This window comes from Hypanus sabinus, chromosome 5 (assembly GCF_030144855.1).
Source record: "Hypanus sabinus isolate sHypSab1 chromosome 5, sHypSab1.hap1, whole genome shotgun sequence".
In the NCBI taxonomy this organism is placed as follows: Eukaryota; Metazoa; Chordata; class Chondrichthyes; order Myliobatiformes; family Dasyatidae; genus Hypanus; species Hypanus sabinus.
Window position 1 is genome coordinate 111,492,405 of NC_082710.1, and position 27,071 is coordinate 111,519,475.

At 44.2% G+C, this 27,071-nt stretch overlaps 1 protein-coding gene across 1 annotated transcript in view; it reads right to left on the reverse strand.

Moving 5' to 3' along the window:
* The window catches only part of dnajc3a (DnaJ (Hsp40) homolog, subfamily C, member 3a), a 70,123-nt gene extending 43,405 nt beyond the window's left edge, over nt 1-26,718 (reverse strand). Inside the window, exons 1-2 of the mRNA XM_059970338.1 lie at nt 26,369-26,718; nt 6,648-6,758 (exon numbers count right to left, since the gene is read on the reverse strand). Of these exons, the coding sequence (XP_059826321.1) occupies nt 6,648-6,758; nt 26,369-26,450 (193 nt within the window). The 5' untranslated portion in view covers nt 26,451-26,718. The remainder of the gene's footprint in view (nt 1-6,647; nt 6,759-26,368) is intronic.
* Between the last annotated feature and the right edge of the window lie 353 nt (nt 26,719-27,071).

Here is a 27,071-nt window from a genome sequence, read left to right on the forward strand (position 1 = left end):
TACGACTGAGTATTTAATTTATTAATGTTTAAAATAAAAATTCAGTTGATTAATAAGTTTGGCTTGTTGTAATTAGCCAATAGGATTTTTCTCATTAACATTTTGGCCAACAAGACGCCTATGAAAAGAACAGGTACAGGCAGTTCTCGAGTTACGAATGTCTAACTTACGAACAACTCCTACTTACAAACGGCCTGCCACAAAGCCTATTGTATTGAAAATCCGAGTTAAATACAATGGGTCATAGTAACAAACACACGCACTACGTTGTTACCCTCATGAAAACACTGTGTGGCTTCAGCAGTTCGTCGCCTTGTGGAAGGCCGTCCTGCCATTTTAAGTCGGATCACATTGCCTTAGTGTGTAATTTTGTACAGTATTTGGCTTAAAATTTTCTTTTAATTACCCTTGTAACCATGTCTCCAAAGCGTAAATCCGATGCAAGTGCTGGTGATGCGTCAAAGAAAAGGAAAACAATCATGGTTGAAAATAAAGCCGAAATAATAAAGCGATTGGAAAGACCCCCACTTGTCCTATTTAACCTGTCGCAGTGAGGGTGGACTTTAGGACCCGGGGGAAGTCATGTCCCGCCGCCCGTGGTCTACAGTACAGTACGTACTGTATCTGTTCCATTGACGGAAAATGATCACGGTTGAAAATAAAGTGGAAATAATAAAGCAATTGGAAAGAGGTGAAATGCCATAGGTCATTGGAAAAGTATTAGGCTACAGTCGGTCAACGATGGGAACAATTTTAAAGGGTAAAGTGAGAATAATGGAGCATGCGAAAGGCCCTGTCCCGATGAAAGCTACAATTATTACTAAGCAATGCAGTGGTTTAATTATTGAAATACATACATTTCTTAAGTGTTTTATATGCATAGAAATGTAAAATATATATTATATACTAAGATAAACGTTTGACTGACGCTAAATAATACCGTATATACCCTATTCTGACTTACGTACAAATCCGACTTAAAGACAGACTCATGAACAGAACTCGTTCATAACCCAGGACTGCCTGTAGTTATTTTCCAGTGAGAGCACGGGATTGAAGGAGTTTTAAGAAGGAGAAAGATGGAGAATGGAAATGGACAATGAACAATGGCGGAGCGGTACCGCCAATGACCAGGCGAGCACCCGGCTGCCTGGCTGCTCCGGCTGTGGGATGAGGGGGGCCCCAACCTCAGCCTCTCCCATCAGGAGGCAAGCGCCCCGGGAAGCCTCTCCCATCAGGAGACAAGCGCCCCTGGAAGCCTCTCCCATCAGGAGACAAGCGCCCCGGGAAGCCTCTCCCATCAGGAGACAAGCGCCCCGGGAAGCCCCTCTGACCAGCAGAGCATAAACAATGCGCTGTGGGCGCCACAAGCGGAAATCTGCGACGGCACAACCCTGTGGGATCGGGTAGTGACCACGGTACGAGCTCGCTATCCCACACTTCTGGAGTGGGATCTACACGGGTGCCCGCAATGGGGTACGGTCAGTGAGGGCACCCGGGTTATCAGGGAATGGGCACTGGTCAATGGCATCTATCAAGGTGCCTGCGACCGTAACTTCCTTGAAAACACACAAGTGACCGGTGCCCTAGCGGGATACTTGGTCACGACCGCGCGCCCCGATCTGAAGTCTGTAATCCTGCCCATCATGGCACCAGCCAGCAGTAGGACCATACGGGATGCCATCACCCTCCTGGAGGGATTAGAATATATGCAGAGGGGGGCACCTACGCAGGTCCGGAAGACCGAGACAAGGGCCCTAGACACTATCCCTCGCAGATATACACGCAGGCAGCTGTACATGGACCTGCTGCATGCAAGGGTGGATCGTAACCAGATAGATGGCATTCCCACCCCCAACCTATATGCCCTGTGGAAGGAGCATTGCAGGGGGAAGACTAGTTACAAAATGACCACCAGTCCACAGCCCCCAGACCGCCAGGCCAGACCATACCACTTTCTTCCCGCCAGGCGTGTCTGCCTTTTGAGTTACAGGTCTCAGCGAGCCAGACGGTCGCTGAGAGGAGCCTCTGGCAGAAGACCCCAGGGCGTAGAGTCCCCCTCGGTTTCTGGACTAAGTCCCTACCTGAAGTGGAAGTGCGCTACAGCTCCTTCAAGCGCCAGCTACTAGCCTGCTACCTGGCGCTCCTCGCCACAGAATACCAAACAGGCACCGACCCTGTCGTCCGTTGCCCCCATCTCCCCATAACGTGATAGGTCAAGTCCCCCGATTCTACCCACAAGGAGAGCTGTGCCCAGAGGTCCTCCATCGTCAAGTGGAAGTGATACAGCCTGAAGAGTCAGCCGCCTCCAAGAACAAGTCATGGCTTTCCCCCAGTCCCAGGACCCTGCCCCGGACATCCCCGAGGTACAACCCTCCCCAGCATGTTGGGGTCAACCCTTCGATTCACTCGACCCCGACAGCAAACTGCGCGCCTGGAAAGGGGGTAAACAATTTTGGAAAGCGGCAGCACTTCATCCCGCCACGGGTAAAATTTTAACCACCGAGGGAGAGGGAGGTTCCAGTCAACTTGCCGAGCTGGCGGCAGTAGCCCTCACCCTCCAAAACACTACCGGACCAGTCCACACCTATACTGACTCCTGGGCAGTAGCTAATGACATTGCGGTGTGGATGGCCCGTTGGCAAGACATGGGGTGGGAAATACACGGACGTCCCCTCTGGGGACAGCACCACTGGTGTTTCATTTGGGACCAGGCTACCCACAGAAAAATTTCTGTCCACCATGTGGATGCCCATACCCGGAAAGATAATGAAGAGGCAAAGCTTAGTGCTGCTGTGGACCAGGCTGCCCAAATATCATCTGCCACCACTTCCACCCCGACACAGATCCCAGTGCACTAGCTGCATGGGCACACCACAAAGGTGGCCACTTAGGGGCCGATGACACGTGGCGCTGGGCTGAACAATTCGGTGTCACCTTGACACTCGATCGATGTTAAACATCTGTAGATAACTGCCCCATCTGCCAGCAAGTCAAGCCACAGGACTGGCCGATAGGGCCACCGGGCCACATTCGTCATGGCACGGGGGCGGGTCAGGTATGTTAAATCGACTATATTGGACCGCTCCCGCGACAGAATAAGAAGCAGTATGTCCTCACGATGGTGGACACATACTCGGGTGTCCTGGTGGCGGTGCCCTTTGAGAGGGCCGACCAGAATGGCACCATCAGAGGATTACAGCACCTCTCCTCTATCTATGGGGTCCCATGGGAGGTACAATCCGATCAGGGCTCACACTTTGCTGGGACCAAAGCCCAGACCTGGGCGGCTGAGGCGGGGATCTCATGGCTGTTCCATATACCTCACCACCCCCAGGCATCGGGCTTAATTGAAAGACTGAACGGCCTGCTCAAGGAAAAAATACGCACTCGGACACCCTCTCGCACGCTGCAGGGGTGGCTAAGTGTCCTTCAGCAGGCCGTTGACCAGTTAAACACACGGCCCGCTAGCCAAGGGGGATCCCCACTGGCCCGCCACCTGGCACAGTCCCCATCTTCCGACTGGGAATCCACCGAACCCCCTGAGACCGAGGACTCGGGCAGAGTATGGATCCGACAGCCACAAAGCCTCCCCAGAAAGGGAGAAATTGTCGCGCGCGATCCAGGGAACACCTGCTGGGTTGCCATTCCGGGTAAATCTGATTTGTCCTGTATACATACCTGGCATTTAACCAGACGGGAATGAGTTTCCTCCTACACCTACCCCCACCCCTTCACCCCTGTCTCCTTCCACAGGACAATAGTGCGACTCCAGTCATCCCTCCTGGTCGCTGCGATGATTGGCTCCGTGACAGCTGCCAACACCTTCCTCAGGGTCGCTTACGAGTTTACAGCAACTCCAACAGATCGGACTGCTGGAGCTGCTTGTGGGCCCCAGCACACGCTGATGATGTGCTGCCACTCACGCCAATCCCGCCAGATGACATTGAGATGAACTGTTTACACAGATTGTTTGCCCCTGCTGGTTTTGGCATATCTGTGTGTGGGGGGGGGGGGGGGGGCCTGCTGGCAGTCCCCCACCACTCTCCTCCCCATTACACAACATCTCTTCCCTTGACCCCCGATGGGGTGGGTGCTTCAGGAACTGGTATTTCCCTCCACCCGAGTCCCCACCCTCAGAGTTATTCCACAGCCACTGAGTAGACCTAACGAATGCTGGTGCAGACTCCGCACTGAGTACACTTCTAACTTTTCAGTTGGTCACAGCAACTGTGAGCGAAACTGGTACCCGGGTGCCCCAGTGACCACTGCCGACGATACCGCTCAGCTGGGAGCTCCCTGGACCCTGAACGGGACCTGCTGGTTCTGTGGCCACCATGCCTACCCGTGGCTCCCCACGAGCTGGTACGGCTGCTGCTTTCTAGCATATGTGGTGACCTTCATCCACCCCCTGAATGACCTTGGGGAGCATCCGGTGTACAGCAGCCACCAGGACAAGAGGGCCATTACAGAGGCAGAGAGGTTCTGGATGATAGCCTTTCCCAGTTATGGTCCGGCCCGGCTGTCCCGGGAGGTGATCCAGATGACCAGTGTGCTCGAGACTCTGGCCAACGAGACGGCAGTGGCACTGCAACACACGGAGGATGGTACGGCCCGGCTGTCCCGGGAGGTGATCCAGATGACCAGTGTGCTCGAGACACTGGCCAACGAGACGGCAGTGGCACTGCAACACACGGAGGATGCCCTCACCCGAACGGTGGCAGAACTGACAGCTGTCAGGATGGTCGCCCTGCAGAACCGAATGGCACTGAACTACTACTCGCTGCTGATGGTGGAACGTGTGCAGAAAGGAATGCTGTACCTTTATCCCTGATGAGTCCAGCAACATCACTCACTTGGCTGCTCACATTCGGGACTTGGTGGCTCAAATTCAAAAATCAAGGGACCAGCTCCTCCAGCACAACACCTCATGGGGCAATTGGTGGCCATTTGGGTCCCTAGAGGGATGGTGGGCAACTGTCATTCACTGGTCCAGCGCACTCATTCTTGTAATCATAGCCATTTCTATACTATGTTGCGCATGCCCGCGGGTTAAGAGTGTCTCTGCATTTACTTAGCTGCTCAAAATTGGTTATTTCTGGGATATGCGATTTTGTGTCACCCTCTTATGTGTGTTGGCTATGTGGTGCATCTTCCGAGGGGTGGAGTGTATCCTGAGATATCGGCCACTTGACAGACGCACTGCCACCTGGCTGGTCGGAGGACACAGCACACGCCAATCAACATTTGGTCCCTCCCAACTAATCAATGCACACCTAATTTATTGGTCACCTTAATTGGATTATCTCATCCAGCCCCATGCTATAAAAGGTGAGACATGTGCCTAGCTCGCTGTCTTGTACAGACTACCTCATTGAAGTAAGTGCATTGATTTATGTTTGGGAAGGTCTATTGTTTGTCCTGGTAAGGGAGCTGCAGCTATCCAAGGTCAAGGGAGATAGCTGTCGTAGTGCTTTTCCCTTGTTCTTTGTATCTGTAACTGTACCCTGTCCCCACATTGCTTTTTGTGTATTGTAGTTGCTTGTGTTGACCTGACTTTCCCTTGTAAATAAATTCCTTATTATTAAAACTGTGTGTGTCCATGCCTCTACTGTTGAGACTCAAAGAACCAGTTATTTTCCATCACAACACCATTGTAGAAACTTGGTTGAGAGAGGGGCAGGAATGGGGATTGATATACCATGTTATCAAAGTTTTGAAAAAGAGGAGGCAAAGTTGCATTACTAATCAAGGGCAATATCACAGCTGCACTGAGGGAGACTGTTGGTGCTTTAATACCCCATGGAGTGTTGGAATGACATGGACAAAACAGGCAAACGGGACTAGCTCAGAATTTTGCATGGTCAGATAGGCAGGAGTTATTTCTATGCTGTATCTCTATGACTTTTCAGAAAGCATGGCATCCTTTGATTCTGCCCCCTCAACTAATTCTGTACCACTACTTCAGCTGTTTAAGGGACATGTCAATGTACAAAGTTAGCTGTTTTGTTTACCATTTTTCACACAAACACTGTTACCTCAGCCTTTCCATTCTTATTTTGGTAGGTAGTCATTGGGATCATTTACTCCCTGACTAGTTAATATCCAATAACTAGTTTCAAGCTTTGGTTTTATCATGTCAATCAGACAGGCAGTTAAGGATCACAACCATCCATTGGCAATCCATTTTCCTCCACAAACATGGCCAACCCTTCTATATATTGTTTGTTGCTCCAGATTCCGGTATTCACATCTTTGTTTTAGATCAACACATAATTTTACTACAAGTGGTATTAAATCAACTACAATGGTCAGATTAACACAGCTAATGGAGGAAAGCTGACTTTTAAAAGCAATTTTTGTACCACAATAAGTTAGCTTAGACCATAAGATATAGGAGAAGAGTTAGACTATTTGGTCCAGTGAACTTCCTAAATAACTAAAACAAAGTGCATACATATCTTTAATACTATTGCCTTATTACAGACAAAAAAATCTTTCGTAGTAAGGAATTGAACAAATGTGCCACAAATAATTAAACTTGGCAGTAATAAAGTGCCCATAAAATTATTAACAAAATATTCATTGTTTTTGGACTGCTAAATACTATGCCACAGCTTTTAAAATTAAAATACAAACACACTTACCTACAGCAGCATGAAAGTGTGACAATGCATCTGCTAACTGCCCTGCAGCTAAAAGTTTCTTCCCCATTTCAAGGTGTTTTTCAACTTCAGCATTTATACCACCTTCTATTCCTGTAAAAGATACACAGTAAAAGAGGATTTAAAACTCAGCATTTATTCTCAAAGCAGTTGAGCTTTACAGTAGAAATGTGTTTGAAGAAACAAGGAGCAGAACACTCAACAGCACTGTACCTTAAAAAAAACTACTGCTAGGGCAATTACAATTTTAAAGGTACCAAGATGCTAGCTGCTTTTTCCTAGCTGGGATGATAATCAAATATAGTTAGTCCTGCATTCACCCAGCAGAGTTTTCCACTGTACCTAGTCTGTACTTCAAAGATAAAAGAAGTCTTTGGAGAAACAAAGATTCACCTCACAATAAACATACAGCCAAAATTTATTTACAGGCAAGTGCACCTAGATTGATTTTTCACTCATTTGACCTCACATTTCAGTAATGATTTTAGCTTCCATTATGACAGAGCCTCATTATAAGTATTTACATAGTTAGTCCAGTTAAGTTTCTAAACAATGGATTTTGTCATAATCAATTTTTTCTTGGAGTCAAGTAATTGTATATCAATAATTTAGTCAAACCAAGCTAAACTTTTGCTCATGCTAATGGAACTGACAGTGAGGAAAAAAGGTAAGGGGCAAACAGGATTGTGTGCTAAAATAAAAGGCAAATTAGAATACTCCTTATCTAAACACACGTCACATTTGCAGCTGAGGGTGCAAGTAATCCTAAATAGTGCAATCTATTACCATTATAAAAGACTATTTCCAGGGTAACTAAGACTTGGAAGCATTCCAAGGAACTAAATTTTGAAGGAAGACAAGCAAAATTTAAAAGCAGAGTGGTTGGTGTTGCTATTATGGAGCATTGAAAGACCAGCCCTTCTAGGTAGGAAATTACTAGACATTTGCCTCATATCTCTCTGAACCTTTCCTATCTACCCATTCAAGTATCCCTTCAATGTCATTGTACTTGCTTCAACCACTTTGTCTTTACAAGTACCATCCACTATGGTTGCCCCTCAGGTTCCTTTTAAATCTTTCCTTTGTGTAAAATTATGTCCTCAAGGTGCCTATTCCCTTGTCCGGGGGTGGGGGGGGGGGGAATGTGCTGTTACCCTCTTTATGTCCCTCTTGATTTGTGTATCTTGATAAAAAGGTATCCTTCAGTCTCCAATGCTGCCATAAAACTTAGTACTTCAAGCCCCTGGCAACATTTGCATAAACTAAAGTCAAAATTATTAAATGCATACAGTTGCAAGAAAACATTTGTGATCCCTTTGCAATTGGCTGGTTTTCTGCATTAATTAAAAATTGCAGTCTGCTCTTTATCTAAATCACAATAATTGACAAACACAATCTGCTGAAACTAACAACACAAACAATTGTACTTCTTCTCGGCAATACTGAGCACACCATTGAAACAATCCAAGTTTAAAAAATATACATGTGAACCTCTAGGGTAATGCTGTCTACAAAAGCTATTTAGAGTCAGGTACTTCAATCAATGAATGCTGAAAGAAGTGAAAACGAACCCAAGGGTAACAGCAAAAGACGTGCAGAAATCTCCAGAACTTGCTAAAGTCCCTGTTTGTGTCCACTATAAGAAAAGCACTGAACAAGAATGGTGTTCATGGAAGGACACCATGAAGGAAATCAATGCCCTCCAAAAAAATCATTGTTACATGTTTCAAGTTTGCAGAAGACCACCTGGCTGTCCCACAATGCTTCTGGGATAACGTGGATTGATAAAGACAAAAGCTGAACTTTTTGGCAGAAATGCTCACTGCTATGTTTGGAGAATACCACGTGCAGAGGGTTTACCCTCTCTTTCCTGCCACCCAAGGGGCCCAACTTCAGGTTGAACTTGTGACCAGTCCTGAAGGACACAGAGAAAGACACACAGACCCCCCCCCACACCCACATCTGTTTTGTTAAGTATCCACTCGTAGCATGCTTACTACTTGGGTTTTATAAATTGGAGGTTCAGCAGAGTATCCGTTCATTTAAAGGGTAACTTGAATGTATAGTGTAATGTTTTGGGTAGCTTAAATGAATACTGTATTTCTTTAGTTAGATGCCCAATTCAGTGATTCACTGTTCATTTCTTAAATAAATTACTCACAAACTCATTTTAAAATCTGTGTCCTGTCTCACTCATTGGTTCCTGCTCTCCTGCATTACATTTGGAGTATTTGTGGCACGATCCAGTGTTTGGGACAGAAGGTGAGTATTTTTAGACAGATGAGTAAGAGAGATGCTGAGTCCTTGGGTGGGCAGGTAACAGTGTAGGATTAGGTAGTCTTGCTAACCTCAGGCAGAGTTATGGACCACCTGTGGATTGGTCAGGTCAGTTAGATTCTCCCGAGGTTGAAATCTGACACCACTTGTTAGGGTTTCCCGGAAGAAAGGGGAGCTGAAGGGATGCTTTCTGGCTGCTTGCAGCCATGGTAAAGCACCAACACAGCAGATCATAGGACTTAAGTATGAGAATGCAGAGTGAGTGCTGTATTGCCATGGAGGAAGCTGCCATAATGGCACAGACCCTGAGCCACAGCACTAGAAGATAAGGGTATAGAGTTAGCCTATTGGCTAATGAAGGTGCAGAATTTAGAGACAGCTCGAAGGGCTAATTGACAACCAGATCCCGTTAAGGTTCGAGGCATGATGAGGAGGGGCAATGATCTCAACATGTGGATAGGGAATGAGATGTTTGGCTAGAAGGCGAGGATGGGGAAGAGGGGATAGAGTGGAGTTCTGGGATTCCTTCTCAAAAAGTTCACCCACCCCCTAAATACCCAAGACCTTACAGGCCATGATCCTTATTGAGCAAGCAACCTCTTCCATCCCAGAGGCAGAGAAGTTTGGTCAGGAGTTCTCCCCTAAGGAATGGACAGAATTAGGAGATCGATACAGAGGTCTGGGGAATCTCTAACACATCACAGTTGAGGATATGGGATAAGGAAGGTACTGGAGTGACCCTATCTAAATCAGAGAGGGTATTTTAGGGGACTCATCATCTCAGCATGTGATTAATGGAGCTCCAAGGTCATCACCCATTTCCTAGTACAGGGGTCCCCAACCTTTTCTGCACTGCAGACCTGTTTAATATTGACAATATTCTTGCAGACCAGCCGACGGTGGGGGGAGGGGGTGTGGGGGTGTTCAAGTAGGGTTGCCAACTTTCTCACTCCCAAATAAGGGACAAAAGTAGCAGTCAAATACGGTACACTTGTGTTTACCCCGAGAAGGACTACCATGAACATTAAGTCTTGAGCGGGCACCTGAGCTTGCATGCATGATGTGTGCATACATGATGTGCACAAGCATGTATGTGCCAATTTTTTTCCCTACAAAAGTTTTGCCTTAATCTTCCTGATTCTGTTAAGTGAAACTACACTGTACATACATTATTTCTACTTTATATAGGCCGTGTATTTATCATATCATTCCTGCTTTTACTATATGTTAGTGTTATTTTAGGCTTTGTGTTATTTGGTATGATTTGGTAGGTTATTTCAAGTTCAACAGTGCGTGACATGGAATGAGGAAAGGTGCAGCTGACTCCTATCGTTTCATATCGCCAAATCATATTGTTTCCTCGCGACCTGGTAGCACATGCTTTGTGGCCTGGTGATTGGGGATCACTGTCCTAGGAGGCTAATTTAATGCTATGGGAAAGAGTGGCAGCAGCAACAGTTAGGGTCAGGTACCCTTCCCTCTTTGAATGGAATTTAAAGCCTCAGGAAGAGTGGAGCACAGTAGAGGGAGGCAGCAAGGCCCTTCACAAGTGGGTTCTCATTACAGAATTACACAACAGTATGAAAACCCTCTAGAGGATGTGGAATTAACCTCTACTATGAAAGAACATCTGGTTATGGTAGTGGTCACCCATCTGAAAGGAGTAGCTCTGTCTTTAACAGGGCCAGCAATGGGTCGTCCCATAAGTGTAGCAATATACCTTTTACAAGGATTGGAGTATACAGACAAAAGTGTGTGTAGTCAGGTGCAGAAGACTGAAAGGCAGATGGGGGCAGGGGGAAATGCTGGATCCCTTATGAGCTGTAAGGAGATGGTTTTAGCACTCAGGGCAGGATACCGAAGGAGGGGATCAATGGCTTTCCTACTTCTACCATATATGAGATATGAAGGGAACACTGCGAGGGTAAAGACGAGAGGGGTGTCATCTTCCAACCCCTCCTCGGACAGAAGCTTGCTTGATCCCGCGCCACTTTCCACATCTCAAGGTCAGGATTCCACACATCCCGCACTGGAGTCATTACGAAGGACAGAAGGTGACCTCCAGAGGGTGGCGTGCTCCCGTGGGAGGGTGGTCAGGTCTACAGGTGGATATGCTCGGTGGCCCTTGCCCCGCCGGGTGACCCAAGGCCTTGCACATCTATTGCAGTGCACAAGGGAAAGGGGAATGTGTAATAATGGATGGCACTGGTAGATACTATTGTCAGGATTATTGGAAATGATTATATGCTTGACATTTGGCAGGGTATCTGAGAGATTGGGGGGGGGGGGGGGGGGGGCGTGGTTTGGTCCCTTCTTCCTGCCTGAGATGTTACTTTGGAGGTGGCCCTCCAAGCAGGTGTGCCAGGATGCATGACTGACTTAGTGCCAGCATCTCCTGAATGTATTCTGGGCATGAAGGTGTTGAGGGGTAGATCACTGCAAACTAGAAAGGGTCGTTTTTCCTTTGGAGTAGCTCGAACAAAAATGTAGATGGGATTGGCCAAGTGGGAGGCTTTAGTGATACCGCTCCCCTCAATACGTGGTCAACACCAAACAGTACCAGACCCCAGGAGGCACCAAAGAAATCAGGAGACAATACAAGTCCTACTACGTGAGGGAATCATTCGCCCTACTGTCTCCTTATAATAGTCCGGTGTTTCCAGTGCGGAAGAGAGACAGGACATGGCACACGATGGTTGATTATCAACAATTGAACAAACACACACCAGCTCTCACAAGCACTGTTCCAGATGTAAATACCATCGAGGACAAAAGGGGAAAGCACTGGTGTGCAGTAGTGTCCTTATCTCAATTCCCGAGTCCAGAATCGCAGGACCAGTTTGCCTTTACATGGGAAGGGCAACAGTACAGGCAGTCCCCGAGTTACGAACATCTGACTTACGGACAACTCGCACTTACGAACCAAAGAAGGAGACCGCCATCCGCCATTTTAAATCGTTGCCGTTGACACTATGTTGAGTCTTTAACTTTGTACTTGGCTTGAATTCTTCTTGGTAAGATTCACCCTGACACCACCCCCCCCCCCCCCCCCCACCGTTCCAGTCGGATGGTGGCGCAGTGAGATCAGCGCTGGGCTCAAGAATGGAGGTTCAGTCCAGTGACAGACCGCTCCCGTGCTGGGTTGACGTTGATCCAGTGACTCCCATACCATCCGTGCCAGGTTGATGTTGAACTCACAACTCAACCTCGTAAAAAAAAACACTGCCACCTCCAGTTTAAATACCCACACAGAATATTGTGGAGGATCAAATACCCAAACTCAGCACAGCCCCTACTTGACCCATTTACACTGTCTTAGTGAGGTGGTCCTTAGGACCCGGCGGACCCTGGAAATCGCCGCCCACAGTGTTTCTGTTCAATTGACAGGGTGCAGAGGTCCTTGGACCCAGAGGACCTTGAGAGCCGGCGGAGCTCGGGACTCGCTGTCCACAGTGTTTCTGTTCCATTGACAGGAAGCAATCGCCATTGAAAGTAAAGTGGAAATAATAAAGCGTTTGGAAAGAGGTGAAACGCCATCGGTTATTGGAAAAGCGTTAGGCTACAGTCAGTCAACAATCAGAACAATTTTAAAGGATAACAGATAAAGTGAGAATAATGGAGCATGTGAAAGGCCCTGCCCCGATGAAAGCTACAATTATTACTAAGCAACACAATGGTTTAGTTATTGGAATATATACATTTCTTAAGTGTCTTATATTCATAGAAAGGTAAAATATATACTATATACTAAGACAAATGTTTGATGAACTGACGCTAAATAATACCAGATGTACTTGTTCCGACTTACGTACAAATCCGACTTAAAGACGGACTCAGGAATGGAACTCATACGTAACCCGGGGACTGCCTGTACTTTTTTTGCCACCTCCCCCAGAAGTGTGTATACAGTTCTGTTGCGCCATAACCTGATAGCCCGAGATTTACAGGAAATACAGTTACCTCTCACTGCTAAAGCCAGAAGTTCCCACTTGCTTCAAATAACAATTATACCACTGCCCAAGAAGAATAACTTGAGCTGCCTTAATGACCATCACCCAGTAGCACTCACACCTACAGTGATGAAATGTTTTGAGACTGGTCATGACTAGAATGAACTTCTGCATCAGCAAGGACCTGGACCCATTGCAATTTGCCTTTTGCTACAATAGGTCGACAGCAGATGCAATCTCAATGGCTCTCCATGCGGCTTTAGACAACCTGGACAACGCAAACACTCATGTCAGGATACTGTTCATCGACTATAGCTCAGCATTTAATACCATCATTCCCACAATCCTGATTGAGAAGTTACAGAACCTGGGCCTCTGTACCTCCCTCAACCAATGCAGATTTGTGATAACATCGCCTCCTCACTGACAATCAATACTTGTGCACCTCAGGGGTGTGTGCTTAGCCCACTGCTCTATATACACATGACGGTGTGGCTAGGCATTGCTCAAAGGCCATCTATAAATTTGCTGATGATACAACCATTGTTGGTAGAATCTCAGGTGGTGACGAGACGGTGTACAGGAATGAGCTATGTCAACTAGTGGTATGGTGTTGTGTTGCAGCAACAACCTGACACTCAATGTCAGTAAGGTGAAAGAACTGATTGTGGACTTCCGGAAGGGTAAGATGAAGCAACACATACCAATCTACATAGAGGGATCTGAAGTGGAAAGAGTGAGCAGTTTCAAGTTCCGGGGTGTCGAGATCTCTGAGGATCTAACCTGGTTCCAACATATTGATGCAGTTATAAAGAAGGCAAGACAGTGGCTATACTTTATTAGGAGTTTGAAGCGATTTGGCATATCAACAAATACACTCAAAAACTTCTTTAGTTGTATCGTGGAGTGCATTCTGACAGGCTGTATCACTGTCTGGTATGGGGGGGCAATGGCACAGGACTGAAAGAAGCTGCAGACGGTTGTAAATTTAGTCAGCTCCATCTTGGGTACTAGCCTACAAAGTACCCCGGACATCTTCAGGGAGCGGTGTCTCAGAAAGGCAGCGTCCATTATTAAGGACCTGCAGCACCCTCTGGCATGCCCTTTTCTCACTGTTACCATCAGGAAGGAGGTACAGAAGCCTAAAGGCACACACTCAGCAATTCAAGAACAGCTTCTTCCCCTCTGCCATCCGATTCCTAAATGGACATTGAACCCTTGGACACTACCTCACTTTTTTAATATATAGTATTTCTGTTTTTTTACACTATTTTTAATCTATTCAATATATGTATACTGTATAAAGTATACTAAATAAGATTTACTTATTATTTTATTTTTATTTCTCCTATATTAAGTATTGCATTGAACTGCTGCTAGTAAGTTAACAAATTTCAAGTCACATGCCCGATTCTGATTTACAGGAAATACAGTCAGATCGTGTCCCACCACATAGACGACGTGCTGCTACAGGGGGTCTCGCAGAGGTAGTGCAGCAGGCACTGGATGGCTTAGTTACCATCCTGGGTAAATAGAGGGTGATCCATCAACCCCAAAAAGATACAGGGCCCCAGTCAGAATGTTCTATTCCGAGGAATACAGTGGCATTGTGGACAGCAGGAGATACTTGAAAAGGCCAAGCGCAAGATTCTGAATATAGCTGTCTCCACCTCTGAGGAGATGCAGTGTTTTGTCGGGCTCCTGGGGTATTGGTGCCAACATATACCCCATCTGACCATTGTATTACACCCTCTATATCAGGTTTTACACAGAAACATAGAAAACCTACAGCACAATACAGGCCCTTCGGCCCACAAAGTTGTACCGAACGTGTCCCTACCTTTGAAATTACTAGGCTTACCCATAGCCCTCTTATTCTAAGCCCCATGTACCTATCCAAGAGTCTCTTAAAAGACCCTATTGTATCCACCTCCACCACCATTGCCGGCAGCCCATTCCACGTACTCACCTCTCTGAGTAAAAAACTTACTCCTGACATCTCCTCTGTACCTACTCCCCAGCACCTTAAACCTGTGTCTTCTTGTGGCAACCATTTCAGCCCTGGGAAAAAGCCTCTGACTATCCACACGATCAATGCCTCTCATCATCTTATACACCTCTATCAAGTCACCTCTCATCCTCCATCACTCCAAGGAGAAAAGGCCGAGTTCACTCAACCTATTCTCATAAGGCATGCTCCCCAATCCAAGCAATATCCTTGTAAATCTCCTCTGCACCCTTTCTATGGCTTCTACATCCTTCCTGTAGTGAGGCAACCAGAACTGAGCACAGTACTTCAAGTGGGGTCTGACCAGGGTCTTTCCCAAAAAAAAAGACAGTTTTCCAATAGGGTCCCAAATAGCAGGCGGCCTTCAAGGCTGCCAAACAGGCTGTGGAACAGGCTCTCCCATTAGCCTCGTGACAGAGTCGTGTACCCCTTTGAATTGCAGGTTACGGCTACTCCTTGGGTGGCTGAATGGAGCCTGTGGCAGGTTTTGAAAGGGCGTTGCATCCCCTTAGGGTTTTAGACTAAGACTCTCGCTCAGGCAGCAACCCAATACACCCCCTCTGAGAGGCAGTTATTGGCCTGCAGGCCACTGAACACCAAGCAGCCTCTGAGGCAGTTGTGCAGCAACTGTGTCTTCGTATCATGCAGTGGGTAAAATCCAACAATCCGATTCCCAGAGGGCCATGCTCAGCGGTCTTCAATTGTCAAATGGAAAAGGTACGTCACAGACTGCGCTGAGCCGGCTCCAGGAACAGGTTATGACTTTGCCCGAAAATCACCATTAAACTCTCAATGAGATCCCTTCAGTTGACCCCTCACCCACACAGTGGAGTAAACCATAATACGATTTGACCCCTGAAGAAAAACAGCAAGTCTGGTTATCCAGCTTCTTGGGTTTTGGCATCTTGATTTGGGGAAAGCTGGAAGTGGCCTATTCTAGCCAACCTCACCCCATATTATGACTGTGGTTTTAAAGAACATGAGCCTAAAACCTGGTGGAATAAATGTTTTAGGGGCTTGTACTTCCCTATACATGATTTGTTTAATTCCAAGGTTTCAACTCTGAAAGTAATTCCCCACAAAGGAATGTTGGTGCAGACTGTATAATGAGCACAGGTCAAACTAGTCAGTAGGATGCAGCTAGTGAGAGCAGGAAAGGTACCCTGTGATGGCTATGTCTACACTGAATTGTGCCGTAAAAGGTGGGTACTCCTTATAGACTATACGGCATTTACTGGATATGTGGCTCTTGGCCCTACCCGTGGCTTCCAACGGAGTGGTACAGTTGCTGCTATCTGGGATATGCCATGTCGTTCATAAACCATTTCAGTGCTCTGGATGAGCGCCCTGCCTACACTCGGTGTAATAAGAGGGCTATTACGCAGGGAGAACGGTTTTGGATGATAGCCTTTCCCATGTATGGTACTGCAAGGCTATCCTGAGAAATTATGCATATGGCCTCTGCAATAGAAACACTGGCTAATGAGACTGCCAGAGCTCTCAAGACATACTGAGGAAATGTTAACCTGGGTTTTGGCTGAATGATCGCCTTACAGAAAACAGAAAGATTGGGTTTTAGATTACCCAATCACAGAGAAAAGTGGTGCTGGTGCTGTTATTGGTCGAGAATACTGCACCTACATTCCTGATGAGTGGAGCAACATCACTTTGGCTGACCACATTAAACAAGCAGAATAAAATTATGAAGGTAGGGGATCATTTCCATACCAGTTACACTTCAGAGTTAAGCTGGTGGCCATTTGGGGCACTGGAAACTGGTGGACCACAATAACACACTGGAGTGGAACTACTGGATTTGTAATACTGGGTATTATACTTTTGTCTTGTGTTTGTAGTGTAATGGAGCATGCTGTTCCTGGACTTTAATAGCTTTCCACTTATTCTTCATTCCTTTCTCTCCTCTGCTAGACCCTGCCTAATTTCCTCAAAATTAGCCCTGCTCCAGTTTAGGACTGTAGTGTACAAGAGGAACGATGATTTCTCATCTGGACTACTGGTGTACAGTACCACACTTCGCATCCAATTTTAAAAATGCAGACAATTATAAAGCAGTAAAAGAACTACCTTAAAATTTGGAGATATCTGAAGCAATGTACAATCTGTAATTTTAGAAATGTCAGATTTAATTTAAATTACCTGGTGTTTCTTGGTATGTTCAATGTCTGTGTATTAGAGCTGCTCAATTGGGTCAGAATAGACAACTTCTGACTTCCGAATCAGATTTTCATGGCTGACTAATGCCCTTCAAGAAAGTAACCCATCATAGCCTGGGTTACATGATAGCAGGCCTGCAGATGGGGTTTCATTCTTAGGTATAAGACACAAGCAACTGCAGTAGCTGGAATCTAGTAAAAAGTTCTGGAAGAACCCAGCAAGTTGAGCAACATCTATAGAGGTCAACATTTCAGATCTGCTTCCTTAATCAATCCTGGTCTCTGGTTTGTTAATAGTGAAGATGCTCCTAGTTCAATTTAGTTGGTTCCTTCCTCCATATAACAGTCTATGGCCTGCTGTTGAACTTGAGAGAGCAGTTATAGAATTGTGGAAAATTTGCAATATTGTTGAATCTTTTCTATTACTTTTGGTCTATTTCCTACACTCCATAAGATCACAAGGATTTCAGTTTTTTTTTGTAAGGGTAATTTGCCACGTGGACATTGTCAAATAGCCTTGCACTCATTCCTGGTCGTGTCCAGGAATTCTGTCCTCAGGACATTTTGACTAGAGGGGTAAGAGGATGCCAACACTAACCAAGGAAGAAAAAGTGGTAGTAAAGTTGAGGGCAAGAAAAATGGTATGATAAATAAAACTGAAAGGATAGCAAGAGATAGGCTAATAAACATGGTGGATCTGATGACCAAAAATGTATTTATTTCATGTTTAAGTTATCTTGGGTAAGGATGCTCAATTTGGAGCCTGGAACTGTACATGGAATTACAATGTTGTTGCCATTACAGAGACCTGATTATATATGTGATAGGACTGGCAGCTCAATGTTCCTGGGTTAACATGAAAGAGACGGGAGTAAAAGAGGGAAGGGGTTGTACTAATGACAAAGGAGAATAGAGAATAGAGTACTACAGCACAGAAACCACTCTTCTAATCCATGCCAAACTATTGTTCTGTCTCAACTCACACCTGGATCACAACCCTCCAGACCTGCCATCCATGACTACCCAAAACTTCTATTTAATGTTTAAATTGAATCTGCATCCATCATTCCAGTGGCAACTTGTTCCACAATCTTACCACTTTCTGAGTGAAGGGGTTTTTCCCTCAGGCTCCACTGAAATAGTCCACATAACACACTCAATTTTTGACCTCTAGTTCTAGTCTCACCCACCCTTAGTGGGGAAAAAGCCTGCTTCATTTGATGTCTATAGCCCTCGATTTTGCATACCCTATATATGGCAAAACTAGTTCAAGCTGACAGGAAGGAGACAGTAACTCAAATAACCGCGCATTACAACAATGGTGTACAGAAGAGAACCTCTGTATGCCAAAGTTGAATCGTGAAGTAGATGGGCTATAGTAACAGAAGACCACACAGGTTCTGCTCCTGTATCTAATAAAGTGATCACTGAGTGTAGCTATGGGCAGAGAAGAGGCAGATGGAGTTTAATCCAGGCAACTGTCAGATGTTGCTCTTTGGGAGTACAAATGAAAGGAGAAAGGATGTAGTTAATGATAAACCCCTTAATTGCAGAGGAATCTTGGGGTCCAAATCCACAGTTCGCTGAATGTGGCCACGCAAGTTGATAAGATGATAAAGGTGTCTTCTGGCATGTTCATTGTCATTGGTAGGTATGTTGAATATATTGATAAGGAAATCACGCTGCAGATGCATACAAAACTTCAGTCTGACCAAGAGTATTATGGAAATTTCTGGTTGCCCCATTATCGGAGGAGGACGTGGAACCTGTGAAAAGGGTGCAGAAGAGGTTTACCAGGATGCTCCCTGATTTAGAAGGTAGAGTTGCAAGAAAATAAGTTTGTGAACCTTTCACAAATACCCAGTGTTCTGCACTGATTACTCATAAAATGTGATCTGACTTTCATCTGAGTCACAACAATAAACAAACACTATCTGCCTAAACTAATAACACAAACAATTGTACTTCTTGTCTATACTGAGTAACCATTTAAACAATCACAGTCTAGGTTCAAAAAAATATGTAAGCCTCTGGGGTATTGCCTACTGCAAAAGCTATTTGGAGTTGGGTGTTACAATCAATGAGATGAGATGAGATTTTAGGTGTAGTTTGTGGAGGTGCCCTGCCCTATATAAAAAAAAGACTCATCAAGTCAGGTTACAAACAGAACCTGTTCTTCTCAAGAAAGAGCTGTTCATGTGCACCATGCCTCGATCAAAACAGCTTTCAGAGGACTAGAGAAGAAGTACTGCAGATGAATGGAACTGGAAAAGGCTGTGAAAGTATTTCTGAAAACTTGAGTGTTTATCAGTCCACAGAAAGAGAAATTGTCTACAAATGAAAGAAATTCAGTACCGTTGCTACTCTCCCTAGGAGCAGGCGTCCTGCAAATATCACACCAAAAGCACAACATGCAATGCTGAAGGAGGCGAGGAAAGAATCAAAGGATAACAGCCAAAGACCTGCGGAAATCTCTAAAAATTTGCTACGGTCTCTGTTCACGTATTCGCTATAAGAAAAACACTGAACGAGAATGGTGTTCATGGAAGGACATCACAGAGGAAATCCACTGCTTTGCAAAAAAATTGATGCACATTTCAAAAGGTCACCTGGCTGTCACACAATGCTTCCATGACAATGTTCTGTGGACAGATGAAGACAAAAGCTGAAATTTTTGGCAGAAATACACACAGCAATGTTTGGAGGATAAGGGGCACTGCATACCAGCACCAAAACCTCAACCAAATCTGAAAAATGGTGGAAGGAACATTGTAGTTTAGGGCTGACTTGCTGCCTCAGTACCTAGAGAGCTTGCAACCGTTGAAGGAACAATTAATTCAAAATCGTGTCAAGATATTTTCCAGGAGAATGCTGGGTTAGCAATCCATCACCTGAAGCTTAATAAAAGTTGGATGATTCAACAAGATAATAATCCTAAACATAAGAGTAAGTCAACAACAGAATGTTTTAAAAAAAAGAAAATGTGTTTTGGAATGGCCAGGTCAGAGTCCAGATCTTAACACAATTGAGATGCTGTGGCACGACCTGAAGAGGGCCGTTCATGTAAGGTATCCCAGAAAGGTTTAGAAATGCTGATCAAGTAAAATATTAATGAGCACTTGGACAAGTCTGAATTCATAAGAGCAAGAAGGAACATAGGATATTAAATGTAACATAAAAGGTTAACATACAGAATGCTTCCTATTAATGGGCAGGATGCAATACACAAAGCCAGGGTGGTCATATCAAATTGTATGTTATGTTAAACATGATCTATCCCCACACTGCAGAAAATGTGAAATTACACCAAGCAGAACTTGAGACACTGCCTAATATCTGATGTTGCTTTCCTTGTAACAAAGAAAATAGCACTGTAGGTGTCCAAAATTAAGCAATTTAAGATCAACATTTCCCTCAGCAATGAAGTCAATTGTTAAAGGGTACAGGTTTAAACAAACATCAGTTGAAAATAGAATGCAATTACATGTGTTTCCCCCCCCCCCCCCGTTTTTCAAATATTCACTCTACGTCACCTCGCTATTACGAAAGACCTACATTAGTTACCTGTTTTAGCTAACAGAAGGTGTTTTCACTGTTACGAAAAAAGCTGGTGCGCGCTGAGCAGCCAGGCTCCTCCCCCGGAACTGCATTCTAGCCGGCATTGCTTAAACACGTGCCTGTGAGCATCTGTGCTTTATGTTGATTTATTTTGTGCATCTGTTAGCAAGATGAGTTCTAAGGTATCAGAAAAGCCTAAAAGAGTGCGTAAGGGTGTTACACTTAGCGTAAAACTAAACATAATTAAGCATTTCAATCGTGGTGAACAAAGTAAGGATACAGTGAGTTTGGCTAAGGGTTTGTGGAAGTTGACGAAAATGATGCTGAAGTGGAAAAGATAACAATTGAAGCCGAAATCAGTAGCAAACGGCCCGAAAGTGAACTCATCCAGGAACTAATGGGAAGCAATTGCGTGAGATTTTCGCTGCGATTAACAACTCTGCAATGGTTGCAGGAAAGTATGACTTTAATTTTGAAAGGGTACGTAGGTTTAGGGCATATTTGCAGGATGGTTTGAGTGCTTACAAAGAACTATATGATAGAAAAATGCGCGAGGCTAAGCAGTCAAGCATACTGTCGTTTTTCAAGCCTTCCACATCAGATGACGAAACTCAACCTTCGACATCGAGGCAGGCAGACATAGAAGGTGGTGACCTGCCTGCCCTGATGGAAACAGATGACAATTGGATGACACCCGAGTCTCCCACCACCCCAACCTCTGACGACTCAGCTTAACGCACCATCATCAGTGTGCTCACTGCCTTCCCGATTCCAGTAAGTGAAACTACACTGTACATACATTATTTCTACTTTATGTAGGCTGTGTATTTTTATGTGTTACTTGGTAGCTTCGTAGCTTAAAGGTTACTGGAAAGAGTGATTCTGCCGGGAACGCTTGCGTGAGATTTTCACTGCGGTGGATAGTACTGCAATAATTGCAGAAAAGTATTCCTACATTATATAGACTGTATTTATCAGATCATTCCAGCTTTTACTATATGTTACTGTTATTTTAGGTTTTGTGTGTTATTTGGCATGATTTGGTAGGTTATTTTTTGGGTCATAGACCATAGGTGCAGGAGTAGGCCATTCAGCCCTTCGAGCCAGCACTACCATTCAATGTGATCATGGCTGATCATCCACAATCAGTACCCCGTTCCTGCCTTCTCCCCATATCCCTTGACACCGCTATCTTTAAGAGCTCTATCTAACTCTTTCTTGAAAGCATCTAAAGAATTGGCCTCCACTGCCTTCTGAGGCAGAGCATTCCATAGATCCACAACTCTCTGGGTGAAAAAGTTTTTCCTGAACTCTGTTCTAAATGGCCTACCCCTTATTCTTAAACTGTGGCCTCTGGTTCTGGACTCCCCCAACATCAGGAACATGTTTCCTGCCTCTAGCATGTCCAATCCCTTAATAATCTTATATGTTTCAATCAGATCCCCTCTAATCCTTCCAAATTCTAGTGTATACAAGCCCAGTCGCTCGAATCTTTCAACATATGATAGTCCCACCATCCCAGGAATCAACCTTGTGAACCTACACATCATATCAGGCAGCATCATGAAGAGAGAAGCATTTAATGTTTCAGGCTGATAAACATTCAATCAAGAATTTGGAAAACTGAGTAAATTATTGGGTGATAATCTGGTCAGTGTTTAAAAAATAAACAAGCAAAGTAATCACACTGCATTTAATTCATTAACTGAATATATGAACAATTGTAGCTTCTTTTCAATATTTTGGCCATGAAATCTTCTCCAGCAGCAACAATGCTCCTGAGGTCACTATCCAGACTTGCGCCTACACTTTGCAGCTCTAGTGTATGAAGTGATTGGTCCCTCAATAGCAAGAATGTCCTTCCTCAAATTTGGACACCAAAACAGAATACTCCAGCTGTGGTCTCACCAGGACCCTGTACAACTGCAGGGCCAGCGAACGCTCACAAATTTTTCCCATATAAATAAATGGGTAATTGCTTCTTTTCTTTACGACATTCCAGCTTATGAACCATTTCATAGGAACGCTCTAACTTCAGATAGCGGGGGAAACCTGTATATGTAATATGGGGAAAATGCACTCACCAGAGATTGCAACGTGGAACGCATAAGTCAATACACAAAAAGGCAGCTCGGGTTTTCGAACTGTTCCCACAACCTATGGACTCATTTTCTATGACTCATCACATGCTCTCGGTATTTGTTGCTTATTTATTATTATTATTTATTTTTGCATTTGCACAGCTTACTGTCTTTTGCACATTGCTTGTTTGCAACAACCCATTGGGTTCAGTCTTTCACTGATTCTATTATGGTTCTTGGACTTACTGAATATGCTCGCAAGAAAATGAATCTCAGGGTTGTACGTGGTGACGTACATGATTTTTGACAATAAATCTACTTTGAATTTAAGTGTAGCATGTTCCTGCATCGCCCATTTCATTTCCTTTTATTTTTTATTTTATTTTACTGCCTAGGGAAATCTATAACAACATAATTAATCATTATTATTAAATCCACATTCTAACAAATTTACAAACACAGATGTGGGAGCATTATTTCAGTTTTAAGAAATTTTTTTGAAGCAGAAGAACAAATAAGCAACCATGTTGCTGCAAATTTCGATGTTTTCTCAAATTGTGTATTCTTATCCAGGTTTTAGTTGCTGATATTTCATCACTTAAACCTGCTACAATTGTCTCAATAAAATATTTAATATTGGAAAGAAGCACAACATGGTTCATGCTCATTTTTAGTTTTTCCCAATTAGGGGAGACACAATCTTAATTTAATGAGGTGGTTCTTTTTAGGGCTGAAATATGGAGAAATTCCTTTACTCAGAGCATTGTGAATCTTTGAAATTCTTGACAGCAGACTGCTATGGATTCCTGCTGCTGGGTTTAACTCAAATCTCCAGGCAATGGCCTTTTAGATTCCAATGAAATTAAGGGATTTGGGATTGGTTAGTAACATGTAGTTGAGGATAAAATCAATTATGATCTAAATGGCATGTTGAAGAGACCATATGACCTGCACTCATTTCCACTTCATTTATTCATTTTGTATGAAAAATCTGCAAATATTGACAAACCAATTATTCTAATTCATATTATTTTTAAAAGAAAGGATCAAATTTTAAGTATAATGATGATAATGTGGCATTTCATACCCTTATCTACTACCAGGAGTGGCTGACCATTTCCTCGAGGGCAATAAACATCCACTTTTTTTATACAAATTTTTTAAATTTCCTGACCAAATGTAAAAGGCATGATCCAAGCTGTTTAATTTTCTACTAGCTTGTGCATAGATTTCCCTGTTAATTTAAAATTATTTCAACACACCATTAATGGAGAAAAATCTAAAATATTGGAACAAAATATACTGCCACGGAGATGGTTAAGACTATTTTGTTTAAGGAGTGATCAAGATTGGGAGAAAGTCTAGGCAACCAAAAAAAAATGCAATTGGTGCAAACTGAATGTAATAGAAACATCATATCAGGCAGCATCATGAAGAGAGAAGCATTTAATGTTTCAGACTGATAAACATTCAATCAAGAATTTGGGAAACTGAGTAAGTTATTGGGTGATAATCTGGTCAGTGTTTAAAAAAAAAACAAGCAAAGTAATCACACTGCATTTAATTCATTAACTGAATATATGAACAATTGTAGCTTCTTTTCAATATTTTGGCCATAATCTTCTCCAGCAGCAACAATGCTCCTGAGGTCACCATCCAGACTTGCACCTACATTTTGCAGCTCTAGTGTATGAAGTGATTGTGTATGTTGGCACTTTAACCATTATGATAGGCACAAAAACCCACAGATGCATTTTAATTTCAAAAGGTACATGCAAGCATTTTTCATGATGTAGTTCAACCTTGTTATTTTGAATTATTCTTCACGCTTTCACAGCACCACAAACTTCATTTTTAGAGTGCATTGACAGATAGCAGTCACTTGCTTCAATTTTCACATTAAAACAATTATATTTCTGCAGATTTCAATCATATTAGTCTTCATTTAGGATTCCATTAAAATTCCTTAAGGTTGATGCCAGGTTGGGGGGGAATGGGGACAACCTCCCTCCACCCTTCAAATGCTCCTGTCGGCCTGCATCTCAAATAGCCCCTGACAACCAAGCTCAGCCTGTTAAACTGCAAAGAGTGCAGAAGAGATTTACAAGGCAAAGAGATTTACAAGACTGTTGCCAGGATCAAAGGGCCCAAGTTATAGGGCTAAGCTGGCCAGGCTAAATCTTGAATTCTTGGAATATACAATAAGGGGAGACCGTATAGAAACTTGTAAAATTATGAGGGGCATAAAGGTGAATAATGAGTGTCCTTTCCCTAAGGTAGGGGAATCCTAAACTAAGGCACAGAGATTTTGGGTAAGATTTCAAAGGGACTTGGACAACTTTCCCCGGCAAGCAGAGAGCGGCAAGTATATAGAACGAGCTGCCAGAGGAACTGGTTGCGACTCATATCATTTAAGGATCACTTTGATAGGCACATGGATCACAGGAGCAGAATTAGACCATTCAGCCCATCAAGTCTGCTCTATTATGAATGAATAAATCATTCATAAATTATGAATGATTTATTACCCCTCTCAGCCCCATTCTCCATGGCATTAAGCCCTCTCAAATCCTAATGTTATACAGTCATAAGACACAAGAGCAAAAGTAGACCATTCATCTCATCGAGTCTACACTGCGAGAAGAGCGGACCTTTGAGGATACAGGCTTAAAGTGGGAAATTAGGACTAGCTGGGTGCATAACATGGTCAGTATGGACTCCTTGGGCCAAAGGTCATGGTGTATTGTTCTATGGCTATTCACACTTTTAACAGAGACCTCAAAATTGGGAACAATAATATACAATAGAGTGATTACCAAGTGATAACATAGAGCTCTCCAATTCATCCCATTTCACTGTAATATACCCATAGCTGTACAAAAACCCCTCCACGCATTTATCCGAGAATAGGAGGAACAGTTAAGAGAACAAATAAATTGTCTGTTTTTAGCTGCGGTATCTAGATATTAGGATCAAAATAATTAACGACTGTAGTTACGTGTTGAAAGAGTAGACCAATAAATGGTCAATTTATATCCCATGTTGTGCTCCAAACGAGAGGACATGATTTGAGTTAGGGGGCAAAAGTTTAAGGGAAACACGAGGGGGTATTTCTTTACACAGAGAGTGATAGCTGTGTGGAATGAGCTTCCTGTAGAAGTAGTAGAGGCCAGTTCAGTTGTGTCATTTAAGGTAAAATTGGATAGGTATAGGGACAGGAAAGGAGTGGAGGGTTATGGGCTGAGTGCGGGTAGGTGGGACTAGGTGAGATTAAGAGTTCGACCCGTACTAGCAGGGCCGAGATGGCCTGTTTCCGTGCTGTGATTGTTCTATGGAAAACTCAGTTACCCCAATCCCGATATTAGGAGATACTTCCTTGAAAGCATGAAAATATGTTAATACTTCTCAGCAAAATGACCCTCCCCCCCCAGGTTTCGTGTAATGTCGGGCCTACAACATTCATGACACACGTTCAGTTTTAGATCAAGAGTAGAATAAACTTGGTGAACTGGAGCGCAAATAGTGTGGGACCGACCACGATTCGCAAACCGGAATGAATGACAAAGTTTGGGTAAATAAGACAAATTATCTCGAGAACTCGGTGAAGGCCCACCCTTCGCCCTCCGCACAAATGACATCCCCTCATCCTCTTTACCTTCGCACTGGAGATCAAGAAGGACCAACAGGAAGGGGAAATAGGACAACACTTTAGTCAAGCACGCTCGCGGTGCCACCATCCTGCCCGACAAGGTGACGGCCTAGAGCCTGCTTCGGTTCTCCACCCGCCAGCGGCCGATCCGGCTCCCAGCTCGTCCTGAAGCTTCCTTCCCGCGGTTTCACCACAGGTTCGTGCCCACCGTACCCCCTAAGGCATCCGGCAGTTCAGCAGAGCTTCAACATCCACCTGACATAACAATCCCCTGTGCGGATCCCGAACGTGAAGCGAGAACCTGCCCCGAAACCTTAACTTCGACGCGAAATTTCTCGGGATCAATCGTGGTTCGCTCTGATTGGGCGAGCAGGCAAGTATTGATTTGATTCGACGGGAACCGGTCAAGGTCCCGCCCACCATGTATAATATTCAAGACGTGGAGCTGTGGCATGAGTGAGTGCGCACACGTTATCCTTGTGTCAAACGTTTCGTGGTTCTCAGTGCACGTTGAGATGAGGAAGGTGTACCAAAAAAAAACTTGTGGTTTATTGCAACTTTTATCCACGTAATTCATTCTTCCGGAAATAGAATTTTTGATTATTTTCCTTATACTTTAATAATATATTTTCTTCATTAAAAACACCAGTACATGGAATATAGACGGAAAGCACCACAAATGCTCGGTAAATCTCGGTAATTTGGAGAG